The following is a 19276-nucleotide window of genomic DNA, read 5'->3' on the forward strand; positions in this document are numbered from 1 at the left end:
GTCATTCTCCCTGGTGTAACTGCAGCGATCATACGATCCTGCTATGCAGGATCGTATGTCTCTGTGGTTACATCACTAGCCACACCCCTTTACAGTTAGAAGCACGTCCCTAGAGACACACTTAACCCCTGCATCACCAATAAAGTTAACCCCTTCCCTGCCAGTGTCATTTTTACAGTAACAGTGCATATGTATAGCACTGATTACTGTAGTAATGTCACTGGTACCCCCAAAAGTGTCAAAAATGTCAGTCAAGGGTCCGATCTGTCCGCCGCAATGTTGCAGTCCCACAAAAAAAAAAAAAAAAAAAAACAACACCAAAAATGACAGAAATCTTTCCCTTAGTAAACGCAATAACTTTTGCGCAAACCAATCAAAATACCCTTATTGCGATTTTTTTACCAAACATATGTAGCAGAAAACGAATTGGCCAAAAATGTTAAAAAATTTTGATTTTTACATTTTTTTGGGGGGGAATTTCATATAAAAATGTGAAAAATATTGTTTATTTTTTCAAAATTTACGCTCTTTTTTTGTTTATAGCGCAAAAAGTAAAAATCGCACAGGTGATCAAATACCACCAAAAGAAAGCTCTGTTTGTGGGAAAAAAAAGGACGTCAATTTCATTTGGGTACAGTGTTGCACAACCGCGCAATTGTCCGTTAAAGTCACGCAGTGCCGAATCGCAAAATAGGGCCTGGTCAGGAAGGGGGGAAAATCTTCCGGAGCTTAAGTGGTTAAAGTGAAAATAAACCTGGACATCAGCTTTAACAACATTCCATCATATTATGCAATGCAACAGTACTCCGAAGGTGCTTTGAAGCGAGTATCTTGTTAAAGTAACGCAATGCCTTATCAAAAAAAATGACCTGCTCATGAGGGGGGGGGGGGGGGGGGGGCAAACCTTCCTGAGCTGAAGCGGTTTACATGATGTTAATATATACTGGTTAACCTTCAGATCAGATAGCTAGCAAAAGGTTCACATGGCATGCAGTGATGGCCATGTCAGGAGAACAGGAATTTATAAACGAAAAACAGAAAAGGCAATGTTGATTTGGAAATGATACAGGAGTATACGGGGAATTCAGAGTTGGACCATTTCACAACCCATATCTGGTCTTGGTGTCACAAAACACACACTGTGAAAGTCATATGGACTTATATTTGAGAATATAATCTACCATAACAAAGAGGCATTTTACACTTGGAAAGATACTTTTCATGATACAAGATAAATTAAAAGAGGAATCATAATTAAGGCTGCAACTGTCTCCCATTCCTTTGTGGTCATGAAAATCCATGGCAAGTGTGGAAAGCAATTGGTAATAGAGATTCATTATGTGCACAACCAGCAGCAGGTATCTTCATAAGTTGCTACCACAGAAATGAGCCTCTGGTCAATATGCAAAGTTTGTTCTTGTATAGTAAGTGCTCAGCCATACATCCTAATGTGGAGCTGTAATTAACACACAGAGTTTAATGTGGCGCTATCTCCAGTCCCTTGTCTACTTGTAGAGTAATCCCAAGGCCTCCTGTTTTCTGCAAATCCAAACATCTTCCTTAAAGCCACCCGAGCTGCCTCCTCTTCTGCAGCAAAAATGGTCTCTCCTGGTCCTTCTGCAATCAGCTGCTTATTACTGGGGAATACAAAGGAAAAATGGGCTGACATGAACACATGGGCCAATACTGTACCGATTAATATATTTTTACCAAGATATCATCAATGTAAATTTAATAAATAAATCAACAGGTATCTTTCTCTATATGTAAATGATTCTGTTGTCAGAATTCAGTGTCTAGTAAAAATGCAGGAATGCACAGATTTGTATAGAGCTCAAACATTACATGGGGCACCATTTACATTGCCCCTTAAAGGCCATCAAAATGAATGCAGTTCTTCAAGTCAGCTTTTGCATCACTACAGAACATAAGAACCAGTGGAAGCAACCACTACATGCTACAAGGAAGGGAGAAGTGGCTACAGGCATTCAACCCACCTAGAACGATTGAATACTTTCAGCAGCTGGGAAACAGTGAAGGGGCAATTTAAGTCACAGGCCACCAGAAACATGTGTTTTTTTTAATTCTAAGTACACCTTTAGTAACATGTTACACACCTGTATTTAGCATTTACCATGCAGCTATGAACTCTCCCTTATCCCCAGAGACCACCCCTCCCCCACTGTTAAAGCAGGAGGGGGTTCTGCTCCCTCCAGCCAGTGTCACATTTCAAACTGGTGTGGCTTCATCTGCATAGTCACATCATTCATTCACTGCAGTTTGTAAATTAATGAACTACAAGTCCTGTCTTCCACCGTGGAAGATGGACTTGTAGTTCCCCATGGACTATGAGAACACTGATCAGCATCCTCTTAGTTCACCGACACTGCAGCTCTGAAACTGACAGCCCTTATAGAAATATGGACAGAAAGCTGTACGAGGTGTCTGCAGAAGCCTGGCATTGCACCTGCAATCCACTGATTGCTCCTAAAAAAAAATAAATGAGATGTGTATTTTTTTACTTGCAAAAACATGTGCATTAGTAGAGATTGTTTAAAAACCCCATCATTGCCGTCTGTCTCCACTAGGGTCACTCTCTCGATTTGACCTGCTGGTCACTGTCATTGGGATGGAGAGTGAAAGGGAAAATCCATTTTGAGTTGCCATCAGAACATGAGTAGAGGTGAAATCTTCCAATGGAGACACTTGTTCTGGTGAAAGCTGTCTAAGAGGGGGGAGCTTCTTTATTTTGGAGAGATTTTCTCTCACTTCCTGTTGTCTGTACAGCACAGGAAGTAAAGGGAATTCTCCATAATGAGTCATAAATGGTAAAAATAAAACCTGATGCGACTGTTAACCCAACTCTACCCAAAACAATAAAATAATACTTTTGTGTTTAGAGTCTGTCCGACAAGCAGGCCATTCGTCCTCCTGTCAGAACACAATAGAACTGCAGGGGAGATCACTACAATGTTGGATAGTTAGTACAGCAGCTCCTCCTGAGCCGTCAGTTTTTTTTTTTTTTTCCCCCAAATGCATAGCGGATAGTCCTCATTACCCTCATATTCCTGAAACATCAGCAGAAAACAGCAGGGTTCTATGTCATTTTTTAACCACACAATTCTGCAACAACCACCCTCTTCTTCAGACACATTACAGTAGATGAAGAGGGAAATCCCACCATTACAAACATAAACAGCCAATGTAGAAACTAGGGTTACTATCAAAAACAGGTGCACAGCTTATATATGCGACTGTGCTGGTCAACATCTTTACTTGATCTTGAACAATTATTAAGTACAATGGAAAGCACATGAAATAAACTGCAGTAAGTCTCTGCATTGGCTACTTTATGTGGCCTGCCTTAGGTCTCAGTAGGCCTCTTAGGCTCTAGATTGTCACTCTGCTAAGCCAAAAATATTCCAAATAGAGCTGCACGATTAATCATTAAAAAAAATTGCGATCTCGATTCACCCCTCCTCACCATCTTAAAGCGGAGTTCCGGCCACAAAATCGACATAGTCGATTTTGGGCCATCCGCTTGCTATAGCTCACCTGAAAAAGAAACGGGTAGTTAGGATTTTTTTTTTTACTTACCTTGTAATTGCAGAAAAACATACTCCCCTTTCTTCCACTTCCTCCCTCGGCGGCCGCGGCCCGCACGTCACTTCCGCTTTGCAATGATTCCTGGGAGCTGAACGTCATCGCTCCCAGGAATCAATGCTCCTGCACCGGCCCCGACGTCAGTTCCGGTGCGACGCCGTCATACCTTGCTAAACAGCTTCTGGGCATGCCCAGAAGCTGTGCAGGGATGACGCTGCAGACCCGGAAGTGACGGCGGGGCTGACGCAGTGCATCGTGGGACCGAAGAGGACGGAAGAGGACGCAGAAGAGTATCGCGCTGGCTTTAAGCTGCCCACACCTGAGATGGCAGCGCTGGAGAAGAAATTTTAAAAGTAAGTATTTCTTCTTGCAGGTAAGTGCGAACCGGGACAGATCAGAGGCTAGCCATTGTGGAATGTACTAGCCCTGACTGTCCCGGGGGTATGCATGTTGAAATTTTTTTTTTTGTGGCCGGAACTCCGCTTTAAGTGCCGGTTCACATATATGCGATGACAAACATCACATGTGATTCAGAGCGCACTGCTCTGCAAATTACATGCAATGTCTGTGCGATCCGAATTCAGCCATACAGACTGTATGGCTGAATTTGCATCGCAATCGGACACAACTCACACAGGACCCTTTTTTGGGTCCGCACCAGAATCGGATCGCATGGTTGTTAACACCTATGCGATTAGATTCATGTCCAAACTGACAGTTCAGACTGCGATATGCACACTTATTCTGGGGGTGTCAATAACTTTGTATTGCCACTCCCAGAGATTCGCATATAGCAGTGTGAACTGCCTGCAAGTTGAATGCAATGCGGGAACCCTGCAAATCCACTGCGGGGAATCCTCAATTCTTACAGAGCTGTTCTCTGCTCACCCACAGCTGTCAAAAAAAAAAAAAAAAAAAAAAAGAGCCTCCAGCTAAGGTTTATCAACATTCCTAAGGGTCCTTTCACACGGCCGCTCCGTGTGTCCGCAAATCATCCCATCCGTTTGCGGATGATTTACGGACATAATGTAAGCGAATGGCACTGCGGATGTCAGCGGAATACCATCCGCTGACACCCGATTTTCCTCCTTTCAGTTCTGTTCCGTTTTTACGAATGGAACAGAACCCCATTTTTTCTTCCGTGTAAAAAACGGAAAGGAAGGAAAATCGGATGTCAGCGGTGTCATCCGCTGACATCCGCAGTGCCATATACTTACATTATGTCCGCATATCATTCGCAAACGGATGGGATGATATGCGGGCACACGGAGCGGATGACACAAAAAAAAAAAAAGTCCCGCAGCGGACCTTTCACACGGAGCGGCCATGTGAAAGGACCCTAAGGCTGCTAGATAACCATAAACACAATGTTTTACAATGTATCATCTCATTCTTTTAGAGCCGGTTCACATAGAGGCGACACGACTCCTTACTACTTCGGGGGCGACTTGTGCATTACAGTGCACCACGACTTCGAAGCGACTTGCAGGGACTTCACATAATGGAAGTCTATGCAAGTCGCTCCGAGGTCGCCCCGAAATAGTACAGGACCCTTTTTCTAAGTCGGAGCGACTTGTGTCGATCCTATTAGAATGGGTCCTGTAGCGGTCAATGGACCGCGAGGGAGCGCGACTTGTCAGGCTGACAAGTCGTCTGACAAGTCGCGCTAGTGTGAATGGGCTCTTAGCGTTTAAGACCCCATTCAAAATGCCGCGACCAGAAAGTCGCCTCATAAGGGGCGACTTGTTAGTGCGACTTTCAGCACGACTTGTATGATAGACGACTTTGTATTTGGCCAATCAGAATATGATGGTTCTGGGTCATGCTCAATCACACAAAAAAAAGTTATGAAAAATTGTCATTTTTGATAGAGAGCCAATTATTGGAAAAAAAAAAAAAAGATTTCTTTGGATTTAGTGCCAGGGGGGGGGTCTAAAAAGTGTACCTGTGAAGTTTCAGCTCTGTAGCATGTCCAGAACCAGAAAAAAAGATAATTTTTCTTAGAATTTTCCATTGCACATGGATGGGGCTCCGCACCACCTGGGCGTTTTTGCTGCAGGCGTTTATCGGCATTTTTTGGGCACTATATAGAAGTTCAGATGTTATGCCTGCTTCCAAAGACGCCCAAAAAATGCCCAATAAACGCCTGCAACAAAAACGCCCAGGTGGAGCGGAGCCCCATCCCTGTGCTACCAAAAATTCAAAGAAAAATTATCTTTTTTTCTGGTTCAGGACCATTTCAATGGAAAGTCGGATCACAAGTCGCTTCAAATATGATAAGGACGCGACTCCCATTGAAGTCTATGGGACAAGTCGGATACAAGTCGCCTCAAAGTAGTACAGGACCTTTTTCTGAAGTCAGAGCGACTTCAGTAGTGCCAATTAAGACGGCACTCATTGATTAACATTGCTTTTGTTATGTCAAGCGACTTGAGGGCACACAAGTCGCGGCAGTGTGAATGGACTCTAAGCATCTACTTTTTCATCTGTTTTTTTTTTTTTTTTTTTATGCATTTGCGCATACTTTTGCGCATATGCATTCGCGCAGAAACGCATTCCAATGTTCGTGTTCTGCACATTTTGTAAATGGCCATTTGCACACAATCGCGCGTATTTGTGTGCATGAGGCGTAAATTACTGACCAAAGATGCAGATTTTTCTATTTTTGTTTCCATTTTGTTTACTGAAGAATGCGCGGCACTTGTTTACACGCCTGTGTGCATAGGCGCATTACAATAAGAGTCGGTTCACACTAAGGCAACGCAACTCTGTACTACTTCGGGGGCGACTTGTGCATTGCCATGCACCACGACTTCGGAGCCACTTGCATGGACTTCACATAATGGAAGTCTATGCAAGTCGCTCCGAGGTCGCTCTGAAGTAGTACAGGACCCTTTTTCTAAGTCGGAGTGACTTGTGTCGCTCCTATTAGAACGGGTCCTGTAGCACACAATGGACCGTGAGGGAGCGCAACTTGTCAGGCTGACAAGTCGTGCTAGTGTGGACCGGTTCTTAATGGGCTGTATTTTAGCTCAGTAAAACAAAAAAAAAATAAATAAAAAAAAAAAAAGCTGTACTGAGCTTTTTCAAGCTAGATAATAGATATATAGATATTACACATTACAGTAGATATATAGATAATACTGACCAAAAGAGACCGACAAAATATACAGGTAGCACAGTGCTGGCTCCAGATTGCTTTGTAAGCCTGGGTTCAGGAGGTGGTACATTTCGCTTTGACAGTTGTTCAACCAACAAGGACATAGGATCCATTACAGACCAAATATCAAACAGATCCTTGCCAATCAGTTCAGGAATGAGGAAATCCTAAAAAGACAAGAGTCAAACCATTAGCAGCACACATTCACAATTTAAAGGCAGATCTTGCAATGGAAGCTTAAAATTGACATACCTGGAGAAATATCCCGGCTGCATCGGCACCAGAGCTTTGCAGCAGAGCTCCAACGACTCCATAGAAGGTACTTTGTAGGGTCTCTGGAGACAAAGGACATTCAGAGCTCAATGTTAGGTCCTCAATACCAAGATGTTTGGCGATATGACACACAACCTGCTCACAGGTGAGGTAGTCAACTAAAGCTTTCATTCCAGCAGTGGGTAAGTTAGGGAAGGCCTGCTGTATTGTACTGGTAAGATAGGAAGCTGTGAAGTCCAAACCATGCTGCACAAGCTCTCTGTTGTCTTGTAGATTCAAGCTTGCAGTTTCTTTGTCTAGGCCAAGCTCACGACGTTCTCTCTCTTCTTTTACCACATAGGAATGGTTCACAAATGCAGTTTTTAGTAGATCAGTGGAGAAGGATTCATTTAGACGTTTGGAAAAAGCCACAACTTCTGCATGATAGTCAAAGTGTGGCTGCTGGTACCTGTGGAAGTATGAGGCAGACAAATATGGAATAGATCTGTTACACACACACATCAATCATTCATTTCTGTTTCAAAAGCTGTTTTACTATACAAGTCACAAACTACGTATGAAGGTGCTTACTACAATATATAGGTATATTTTAGATCTCAGATCTTGATCTGAGCATAGCTGATAACTTTTATAAACAGGGGAAAAATAATATTTCATCCCTATTTATTCTATAGATGGTCCATGCTCCACTCGATTACTGGGGGCTGCCATGAGTGCAAAGGACTGGCCAGAGAAGGGCAACCAAACTGATAAGAGGCATGGAGGATCTCAGTTATAAGAAAAGATTAGAGGAACTGAATTTATTCTCTTGAGAAGAGGAGATTAAGGGGGGATATGATCAACATGTATAAATACATAAGGGGTCCCTATAGTGAACTTGGTGTTGAGTTGTTCACTTCAAGGTCAACACAGAGGACAAGGGGGCACTCTTTATGTCTAGAGGAAAACAGATTTCGTCTCCAAATACGGAAAGGTTTCTTCACCGTAAGAGCTGTGAAAATGTGGAATAGACTCCCTCCAGAGGTGGTTCTGGCCAGCTCACTAGATTGCTTTAAAAAAGGCCTGGATTCCTTCCTGGCAATGTTCCCTCTAATTTTTTACTGTGCTGAGCAAATAAAAAAATTTCTGAGCGCAGTGCTCCCCAACCTTTTTATCGCCGTGGACCGGTCAACGTTTGATCATTTTTCTCTTTGGCCCCCCTGGGGGGGACGGGGGGTAGACGTCAATGCAGAGTGCCCACAGCATTGCCCCCAATCAATGCAGAGTGCCCACAGCATTGCCCCCAATCAATGCAGAGTGCCCACAGCATTGCCCCCAATCAATGTAGAGATGCCAGTGTGCCACCTTTCAATGTAGAGATGCCAGTGTGCCACCTTTCAATGTAGAGATGCCAACGTGCCACCTTTTAATGCAGAGATGCCAGCGTTCCCCCCCGCGAGACCAGTGCACTTACCTGACGGCAGCTTCTCTTCAGTCCCGACTCCCCGCGTCTCCTCGAGTCCTCCCGCCTCCTCTTTGGCCAATGGCATGGGTTTTGCCTTTCGACCAATCAGGAAGCGGGAGGACCCGCTCCCTGATTGGCCAGGAGGAGGATCCGTGTGACAATAGCAAATTTTCATTTGCTATGGTCACACAATGGGCGGGCTTGGGGCGCACTGCTCTGTTCCCCGGCCGCCACGTCTGGGGGGTCTGAAACTGTGCTTGCGTGGGAGTGTCAATTAGACTGCGCGTCCGCGCATCTTAAAGGGAACATTGCTTCCTGGGTGTCCTTAATATAAATGGGTACTAACATTTATAGGTAAAGTTGATCCAGGGAATATCTGATTGCCTCTCGGGGGATCAGGAAGGATTTTTTTCCACTGCTGTAGCAAATTGGATAATGCTTTGCTGGGGGTTTCTCGCCTTCCTCTGGATCAACTGAGGGTATAGGACTGTGTATATGGGATTGTATGGTTGGGTTTTCCATACTGTTTTTTGTTTTATATTGGTTGAGCCAGATGGACTTGCGTCTTTTTTTATAGCTAACTATGTAAGAAATGTCTCACTGCCTCTGATTAGCGGTGTACACTGTCGGCTTCCTGGTGGGATTGGATCGGGCAGGTGGGTTGAGACTAGGATCCCGAACACGCCTGAGCCCATCTCTATGTGAAATAATACCAGTATTTTGAATTTTTAGGCTAGATTTACCCCTCACCCCACTGGGGGGCACTGCGGTAAGACGTGTATTAACCCCCTGAACTAATGTGTGCTGTGTTGGGCTCACAATGCCCCTGCACCATTTGTTACCATGCATTGGGGTACCATTGAGAATGAAGGACAACGCACGGCCCGAACACAAGTAATGTGCATTGTCACACGCTCCCTCAATGCAATAAGATGACCAGAACCTTACACAGAGCACACACCACCATACATGTGTACAAGGCTCATAGAGATCAGTCAGTTTCTATATGTGTCCTTGCCTTGTGATCTATACAGGACAGCACAGCTGAAGTGACCCCAGCCTGGGAAGGGCTGCACAATGCTGCTTCATGATGAAGACACAGGACTCCTACAGATCCATGTCCTGAGCCTCCACTCCTATGCCTGTCCTTATACCGATTCCGGGCTGTACGGTGCAGTGTGTCCCCCATGAAGGAAGCTCTCACCTCGGCACCGGCTTCGGGGGCTCCTCCAGCCGCTTCTTCCTCTCCAGCATCATGAGATAAGGCCGGAGCCATCGCTTCACCCCCCTTACTTGGGTGTACCGGGGTCCCAGCACCGCCACACACCGCACACCGGACAACAACGAGGACATTGTAATGTCTGATGACAGGGGGAGCGGTAAGGGAAATGCACACTTCCTCCCGGGAACATCAACTTCCGCCCAAAGCCGGGACACATCCGTTCCGCCTCTCCAGAGTTCCTTCCCAGTGTGGGAACAGCTTGTGGCTATAAGCCCACCGGACCACAGCTGCTGGCTGTTTTCTTGAGTTATAACGTGAGAGCGTTCAGGATAGTCTAGAAATATAGAGGGTGCCATTACTGACATGATGGTAACCCTGGCAGTCTTCTGGTCATGCCAACAATCCTCTGAATTAGTAGACACCAAGGACCCCTTACAAGAAATGCATTGAGGCCCCCTTGGCCACTAGTTCTAGTGCAAAGGCCTCATTGACACACTTCAGGCACAAAAACTCAGTTCGCCCCCACCCCCCACTACTGAAAAAAGTTGATTCAATATCCAGGGCAAAGATGCCAACTGCCTAAAATACCTAAACAGGCCCCCTTTTGTCTGATTTTTGAGACACAGAAAGGGGCTGAGGACAGAGATTCCCTAGTCCCTATCTCTGCAGCCTAAGCTGCACAGGACAGTAAATGAATGGGAAATGTTCTGTGCTAAGCAGCTTCCTGTCTGTTCACAAATGGAAAAATAGTAAACACAACCGCGTCCATTCAGAAAACGAAGGGTCGGTATATTAAATATTTACCAGCCTCTTCACATAGTGCAGGGTTCAGGGGTGCACTGCGTATAAAGTTCAGGGCTCAAAGTTATGCTGTACAGAGTGCAGGGTTCAGGGGTGTGCTGCGTACAGGGTGTAGGGCTCAGGAGTGTGCCTTGTGCAGGGGTGTGCTGTGTACAGAGTGCAGGGTTCAGGAGTGTACTGGGTGCAGGGTGTAGGGCTCGGGTGCGCTGTGTGCAGGGCTCAGGAGTGCGCTATGTACAATTTGCAGGGCTCAGGGGTACGCTGCGTGCAGGGTGCAAGGGTGTGCTGCATACAGGGTGTAGGGCTCAGGAGTGCGCTGTGTGCAGGGCTCAGGGGTGCGCTGTGTGCAGGGTTCAGAGGGGTGCAGGGGTGCGCTGCGTACAAAGGGTAGGGCTCACGGGTGCAGTGTGTACAGTGTGCAGGTCTCGGGTGCGCTGTGTACAGAGTGTAGAGGTGCGCTGCGTACAGTGTGCAGGGGTGCACTATGTACAGTGTGCAGGTCTCAGGGGTACGCTGTGTACAGTGTGCAGGGGTGCGCTGTGTGCAGGGTTCAGAGGGGTGCAGGGGTGCGCTGCGTACAAAGGGTAGGGCTCACGGGTGCAGTGTGTACAGTGTGCAGGTCTCGGGTGCGCTGTGTACAGAGTGTAGAGGTGCGCTGCGTACAGTGTGCAGGGGTGCACTATGTACAGTGTGCAGGTCTCAGGGGTACGCTGTGTACAGTGTGCAGGGCTCAGGGGTGCGCTGTGTGCAGGGTTCAGAGGGGTGCAGGGGTGCGCTGTGTACAAAGGGTAGGGCTCAGGGGTGCAGTGTGTACAGTGTGCAGGTCTCGGGTGCGCTGTGTGCAGGGGTGCATTATTTACATTGTGTAGGTCTCAGGGGTACGCTGTGTACAGAGTGCAGGGCTCAGGGGTGTGCTGCATACAGTGTGCAGGGGTGTGCTGCATACAGTGTGCAGGGCTCAGGGGTGCGCTGTGTACAGTGTGCAGGGTTCAGGGGTGTGCTGTGTACAGGGCTTAGGGGAACGCTCTGCACAGTGTGCAACAGCTAATACAATAGGAGTACAGGGGGCAGGGAGACCAGAGGAGTACAGGGGGCAGGGAGACCAGAGGAGTACGGGGATGGGGGGACCAGAGGAGTACAGGGAGACCAGAGGAGTACGGGGATGGGGGGACCAGAGGAGTACAGGGGGCAGGGAGACCAGAGGAGTACGGGGACCAGAGGAGTACAGGGGGCAGGGAGACCAGAGGAGTACGGGGATGGGGAGACCAGAGGAGTAAGGGGGTGGGAAAACCAGGAGTATGGGGCCAGACAGCTTAAGAAGAAAGGGTATAGATAGGAGTGACAGCTGGGGCGGCATACTGGTACCGATCTCTGTATTTTCCTCCTGCAGCAGCTGAACGGTGGCAGGAGGGAGGAAAAGGACAAGAGGGCTTTCAGGTAATGCAGGAGGATTGGTACCAGCCGTGGCGCTCCTCTCAATGTCATGCCTGGGACACATGCCCCTGACCCCCCCCAGTTTTAGCCCTGACTACAGCATACGCCTGTGCGTCCATGTTTACCCTCATGGGGATCACAGGTGTTCTCTGCATCCTGGAAGCAAGCAGTCCCATTGGGTCGCATTCACACCTGTCCAATATGTTGCATATTTTACACATTTTTTTGTGCTTCTATTACATGAAAGCATATGGCATTGGCATCCCATTCACTTGAATAGGCTGTGCTATGAGCACCAAACCAGTTTTGGTACTGAGCCAAGTGCATTTTGCATTGTGTGACAAAACGCAGGACTGCTACCCACGTTTTGAGGAACCATCAGGAAATAATGGCACTGCAAGCACAACAATGTGGCCCAAGTGCTGTCTTTTGTGTTCCAGTTTGGACAGCTCATTCATTTCAGTGGGCTGCCAAACTTACTAAAATGTGGAAAAAAGTAGTGCAAGCACTTTTTCAGATTGCGTCGCAGCAAACCACTTGGTACTGTGGGACCATGTGGTTTAGTGGCCGCAAATGTGCTGCATTTGTGAGATGCAAATAGGGTACCATTAACAAATAAGTGTCACTCTCGTGTTTTACAGAGGAAGCACATTCATGTGCAGTGAACATGCACAGAACACACCTTTCCGGCATAGTTTTCCGTTGTGCACATAACTCCCATTTTGACATCTACTGTATGTAGATGAAAAGGCCCAAAAGCAGGCGGTGTGAGTTTGAAGACACCTGTGCATCTTCATGCGGGTAAACATGGAATAGACAAGAGCGTACACTGTAGTACACCCCATGTGAAGAATTTTAATTGATTTCAGCAGGGCAACAGGGCGAGGCCTAATTGGGCACCCTATTTAAACCCCCTGCAGAGTCTAATGCCCCGTACACATGCATTGATTATTGTCTGCCAACGTCCGATCGGCCGATTTTCGGCTTGTTAGTATGATGCTTCCGACAACCAACTCCGAAAAAATCTGGTGTGCATGCTATAAAATTTTTGTTGGCCGTCAACACAACAGCCGATTTTCCTTCAGTCAGTACAGATTTCGGCAGACAAAAATCTGATGAGCAAGACTGGGCATGCTCAGAGAAGAAAAAACACACGAAAAGTAAACCAGCACATGACATCACTTCTGAAGTAGATTTTTGTTGGCCGAGAAAATTCGTGTGCAGTCTAGGCACATTCCAACCAACAAAACACCACTCTGGACAAAAGTCGGACGATCGGTCGGCCGATAATCGTTGCGTGTGTATGAGGCATAAAAGCCTGTGGCCAACAGAAGAAAAGCAGCTGTAGCCACGAAGCATAGCAGGAGTTACAACTAAGGTAAGTGGATTTAATGTTTAAAAAAAAAACATGGGGTTGGGAGTGATTGCATTAGCATATACTGTTTACTACGTATATGCCTGTATGTAGGGGTGTGTAGGTAGGGGTATGTATATATATATATATATATTTTTTTTTTTATGTGGTCGGGTGTGTACGCATAGGGATGCGCATATGTGTGTAAGCATGGAGGCTTTTGGGTCAAGAGAACCGTTTAGTTGTATGTTTATCTAGGTGTATAGATGTTTATATGCATATATATATATATATGCATATATATGCATATATATATATATATATATATATATATATATATATATATGTGTGTATGTATGTATATGTCCAATGAGGTTTTTTAGTTCTGCTTTCCCCTTCCTTTACTTTCTCTTTATAAACATGCAGCCCCTCTTGCACCTTTCGGTATTTCATATCAATATGAGCTTACCACCACACACACAAAACCACCCTCATACCAGGTAAGAGCCACCATCTGGTAAGTAAGAAGATGAGGGAAAAAGAGTGCCCTATGCCCTGACAAGCATGCCTTTTTATCTATTTCAGCCCCAGCCGCTCGCCATCCCGCTTTAGGAGATCCAGACCTTCTCTGGATCATCAAGATCTCTCCAGGGCAGAGAGCGATTCTTCAAGTCCTGGCAGGCCTCAACCTAGAGGGCGTAAATGTTATCAAAAGAGAAAACGCACAGCATCGCCACAAAGGGCTAAATGCCCAAAAGGCAAATGCTGGTCATGTGGAGAAGACCTCCCTGCTGCCCTACATACAAGAACGTCCAGCCCTACTACGTATGGACAATACGGCAACAGTGTCGTACGTCCAAAGACAGGGAGGAACACACAGCCATTCCCTCCTAGCGGAGGTAGGCCCCATAATGGCTTTGGCACAACAACACCTGGCGGATCTGAAGTCAATATATCTGCCAGGCAGGCCGAATACGAAAACAGATCTTCTCTCCAGGCACTTCAAGGACCCCAACGAATGGGCTCTTCACCCGGAGGTTTTCAAACATATTGTCCTCTGGTGGGGACTCCCACAGCTAGATCTCCTCAACCAACTACAGAGTGGCCCTCTTCCTCTCTCGGGACCCTCACCCAGGGGCAGAGGGGACGGAAGCACTGACTCATGTCTGGTCGGCACATCTGGCTTACGCCTTCCCTCCAATCCCCCTGATATTGAAGTTTCTGAGGAAGTTATTGGCAGAGACCTTGATAGTCATTGCGGTGCTTCCGTACTGGCCAAGCAGACCATGGTTCTCTCTCGCAATGGACCTGAGCATATGCCCTCCGATCATGCTGCCTGTAATTCCTCTTCTCCTGATACAGGAAGGCATCCTACATCCGAATCCATCCCGGCTGGCCCTAGCGGCCTGGAGATTGAAAGGCAAGGGTTACGGGACTTGGGATGTACCCCAGAAGTCATAAAAACATTACAAAGCTTCAGAAAGGGCTCTACAAATGCCATATTCACCAAGATATGGAATAGGTTCGCAAATTTTGCAACCGGTCGTCAATTCGACCCTAGCATCCCTAGCGTTGCAACAGATAATGTCATTCCTACAAACAGGACTAGATCTGGGTCTCAGCCTGAGTTCTTTAAAAGTCCAAGTCTCGGCCATCTCAGCCTTTACTCAAACAAAATGGGCAGCAAATCCATTGGTGGAGCGCTTCATGAGAGCAGTGATCAGATTGCGCCCTCCTAGAAAAAATTGATTTCCTCAGTGGGACCTGACGTTGGTACTAAATTTTCTGGCTAACCCTCCTTGCGACCCTACGCAGATCTGTTCCTTAAGGAACATCACCTTGAAGACTGCCTTCTTGATTGCCATAACCTCAGGCAGGAGGATGTCAGAGCTCCGGGCCTTACGGGCTACAGACCCCTATACTACATTCTTTCCGGACAGAGTAGTGTTGAGGCCACTCGATCACTTTGTACCTAAAGTAGCCTCTATGTTTCATCTCACCAATGAAGGGGTGCTTCCAACATTCCCAGAGGAATCAGAGGCCAACTTGCAAGAATTGGACATTGCTAAGACCCTGAAGTCCTATCTTCAAGCCACTGCCTCCTTCAGACAATCAAAGGCTTTTTGTCCTACCTTCTGGAAGGCTAAAGGGAAAAGAAGCCTAGGCAAGAACGATATCCTCATGGATAATAAAAACTATTCATAATGCATACAGAGCGGCTGGAAAGTCTCCTCCGCAGGTGGGAAGAGCTCATTCAACCAGAACGGTATCTTCTTTCTGGGCAGCCCGTGCAGACGTATCTCTAGAGACTGTGTGCAGGGCAGCAAGCTGGTCTTTCCACCACACGTTCCTGAGGCACTACAGAGTGGATCCGGCTGCTCTCACTACCTTATGCCCCATACACACGTGCAGATTATCTGCAGACTTTTGTCTGCAGACTTACCAAAACCATATAATATGAGGTCAAACCTAAACACTTTCAATTTGTATGCAATCCGGCAGGCCCTTGCACTACATAGAAAAGGTAAGTCTGCAGACAAAAGTCTGCAGATAATCTGCACGTGTGTACAGGGCATTAGAATTTGGGAGAAGGACTATTCAGGCATCCATGTCTAAGTGTTAAATAAAGACTGGATTATTGCATTAAACCCTCCCTCTCAAAGCTCATCATTTATCATGTGTATGCTGCCATGTTGGCATCAGGAAAATGGAAAATTGTATCAAATACTTACCGTAATTTTCCTTTCTTGATGCCAATACATGGCAGCATACGGACACTCCCTCTGATCTTTATGCTTAATACTAAGAATGGGGAGATTGCTCTCAGTCATGCTTTTATAGATTTCAACAGGTCCTGTGGGTGGATATAGGGGCAGAGCTATATCACGTGTATGCTGCCATGTATTGGCGTCAGGAAAGGAAAATTACGGTAAGTATTTGATACAATTTTCCATTTTATTTCCTGCAGCTTCTAATATATTTTTATACCTCAGACCCCCTCACCAATTTTGCTGCCCCGTCTCTGGACTGGTTCTATTTTATCTTTTTGTGAGATCTCCAGAAATGGACACAGCATTCTAAATGAGGGCTAATTATAGATTTAGATAAGAGGAACTCCTTTCTCATGGCCTTTCTCAAACAGGATACTTCCAGAGGTTGCAGGGGTTCCTTCAGCAATTTTCACCTCTAAAATAGGTGACCAATGATCTTATAAGGCTATCTGTAAGGGGGATCATTCCCACTGACCACCAACGTAAAGAACATTCTTTCCCCTGACCACTATTATGAGATTTTCTTTTTCCCTGACCACCAAGGTAAGGAACATTCTTTCTCCTGACAACCAAGGTAAGCAGCATGCTCTCCCCTGACCACCAAGGTACAGTAAGTAGCATGCTTTGCCTTAAACACCAATGCAAGGAGCATTCTTCCCTCTGATCAGCAATGTAAGGAGCATTCTTTCCACTGACCACCAATGTAAGGAGCATTCTTCCCTCTGATCAGCAATGTAAGGAGCATTCTTTCCACTGACCACCAATGTAAGGAGCATTCTTCCCACTGACCACCAATATTAGGAGCATTCTTCCCACTGACCACCAATATAAGGAGCATTCTTCCCACTGATCACCAATGTAAAGAGTATTCTTCCCACTGACCACCAATGTAAGGAGCATTCTTCCCACTGACCACCAATTTAAAGAGCATTCTTCCCACTGACCACCAATGTAAGGAGCATTCTTCCCACTGACCACCAATATAAGGAGCATTCTTCCCACTGACCACCAATATAAGGAGCATTCTTCCCACTGACCACCAATGTAAGAAGCATTCTTCCCACTGATCACCAATGTAAGGAGCATTCTTCCCACTGACCACCAATATAAGGAGCATTCTTCCCACTGACCACCAATATATGGAGCATTCTTCCCACTGACCACCAATATAAGGAGCATTCTTCCCACTGACCACCAATATATGGAGCATTCTTCCCACTGACCACCAATGTAAGGAGCATTCTTCCCACTGACCACCAATGTAAGGAGCATTCTTCCCACTGACCACTAATGTAAGGAGCATTCTTCCCACTGACCACCAATGTAAGGAGCATTCTTCCCACTGACCACCAATGTAAGGAGCATTCTTCCCACTGACCACCAATGTAAGGAGCATTCTTCCCACTGACCCCCAATGTAAGGAGCATTCTTCCCACTGACCACTAATGTAAGGAGCATTCTTCCCACTGACCACCAATGTAAGGAGCATTCTTCCCACTGACCACCAATGTAAGGAGCATTCTTCCCACTGACCACCAATGTAAGGAGCATTCTTCCCACTGACCACCAATGTAAGGAGCATTCTTCCCACTGACCCCCAATGTAAGGAGCATTCTTCCCACTGACCACTAATGTAAGGAGCATTCTTCCCACTGACCACCAATGTAAGGAGCATTCTTCCCACTGACCACCAATATAAGGAGCATTCTTCCCACTGACCACCAATGTAAGGAGCATTCTTCCCACTGACCACCAATGTAAGGAGCATTCTTCCCACTGACCCCCAATGTAAGGAGCATTCTTCCCACTGACCACTAATGTAAGGAGCATTCTTCCCACTGACCACCAATGTAAGGAGCATTCTTCCCACTGACCACCAATATAAGGAGCATTCTTCCCACTGACCACTAATGTAAGGAGCATTCTTCCCACTGACCACCAATGTAAGGAGCATTCTTCCCACTGACCACCAATATAAGGAGCATTCTTCCCACTGACCACTAATGTAAGGAGCATTCTTCCCACTGACCCCCAATATAAGGAGCATTCTTCCCACTGACCACCAATATAAGGAACATTCTTCCCACTGACCACCAATGTAAGGAGCATTCTTCCCACTGACCACCAATGTAAGGAGCATTCTTCCCACTGACCACCAATATAAGGAACATTCTTCCCACTGACCACCAATGTAAGGAGCATTCTTCCCACTGACCATCAATGTAAGGAGCATTCTTCCCACTGACCACCAATGTAAGGAGCATTCTTCCCACTGACCACTAATGTAAGGAGCATTCTTCCCACTGACCACTAATGTAAGGAGCATTCTTCCCACTGACCACCAATGTAAGGAGCATTCTTCCCACTGACTACCAATGTAAGGAGCATTCTTCCCACTGACCACCAATGTAAGGAGCATTCTTCCCACTGACCACCAATGTAAGGAGCATTCTTCCCACTGACCCCCAATGTAAGGAGCATTCTTCCCACTGACCACTAATGTAAGGAGCATTCTTCCCACTGACCACCAATGTAAGGAGCATTCTTCCCACTGACTACCAATGTAAGGAGCATTCTTCCCACTGACCACCAATGTAAGGAGCATTCTTCCCACTGACCACCAATGTAAGGAGCATTCTTCCCACTGACCCCCAATGTAAGGAGCATTCTTCCCACTGACCACTAATGTAAGGAGCATTCTTCCCACTGACCACCAATGTAAGGAGCATTCTTCCCACTGACCACCAATATAAGGAGCATTCTTCCCACTGACCACCAATGTAAGGAGCATTCTTCCCACTGACCACCAATATAAGGAGCATTCTTCCCACTGACCACCAATATAAGGAGCATTCTTCCCACTGACCACCAATGTAAGGAGCATTCTTCCCACTGACCACCAATGTAAGGAGCATTCTTCCCACTGACCACCAATATAAGGAGCATTCTTCCCACTGACCACCAATGTAAGGAGCATTCTTCCCACTGATCACCAATGTAAGGAGCATTCTTCCCACTGACCACTAATGTAAGGAGCATTCTTCCCACTGACCACTAATGTAAGGAGCATTCTTCCCACTGACCACCAATGTAAGGAGCATTCTTCCCACTGACCACTAATGTAAGGAGCATTCTTCCCACTGACCACCAATGTAAGGAGCATTCTTCCCACTGACCACTAATGTAAGGAGCATTCTTCCCACTGACCACTAAT

General features: G+C 46.3%; 1 protein-coding gene across 1 annotated transcript; it reads right to left on the reverse strand.

Moving 5' to 3' along the window:
• Positions 1-1351: 1351 nt before the first annotated feature.
• On the reverse strand, positions 1352-9885 carry MRPL44 (mitochondrial ribosomal protein L44). Its single transcript, XM_082249980.1, has 4 exons — positions 9685-9885; positions 7016-7484; positions 6752-6930; positions 1352-1637 (listed from the first exon to the last, which is right to left on the reverse strand). The coding sequence occupies exons 1-4, from the start codon at positions 9831-9833 to the stop codon at positions 1463-1465; spliced, it is 972 nt and encodes a 323-aa protein (XP_082106106.1). The 5' UTR covers positions 9834-9885; the 3' UTR covers positions 1352-1462.
• Between the last annotated feature and the right edge of the window lie 9391 nt (positions 9886-19276).

Source organism: Pelophylax lessonae (genome assembly GCF_965119305.1).
Source record: "Pelophylax lessonae genome assembly, chromosome: 3".
NCBI lineage: Eukaryota > Metazoa > Chordata > Amphibia > Anura > Ranidae > Pelophylax > Pelophylax lessonae.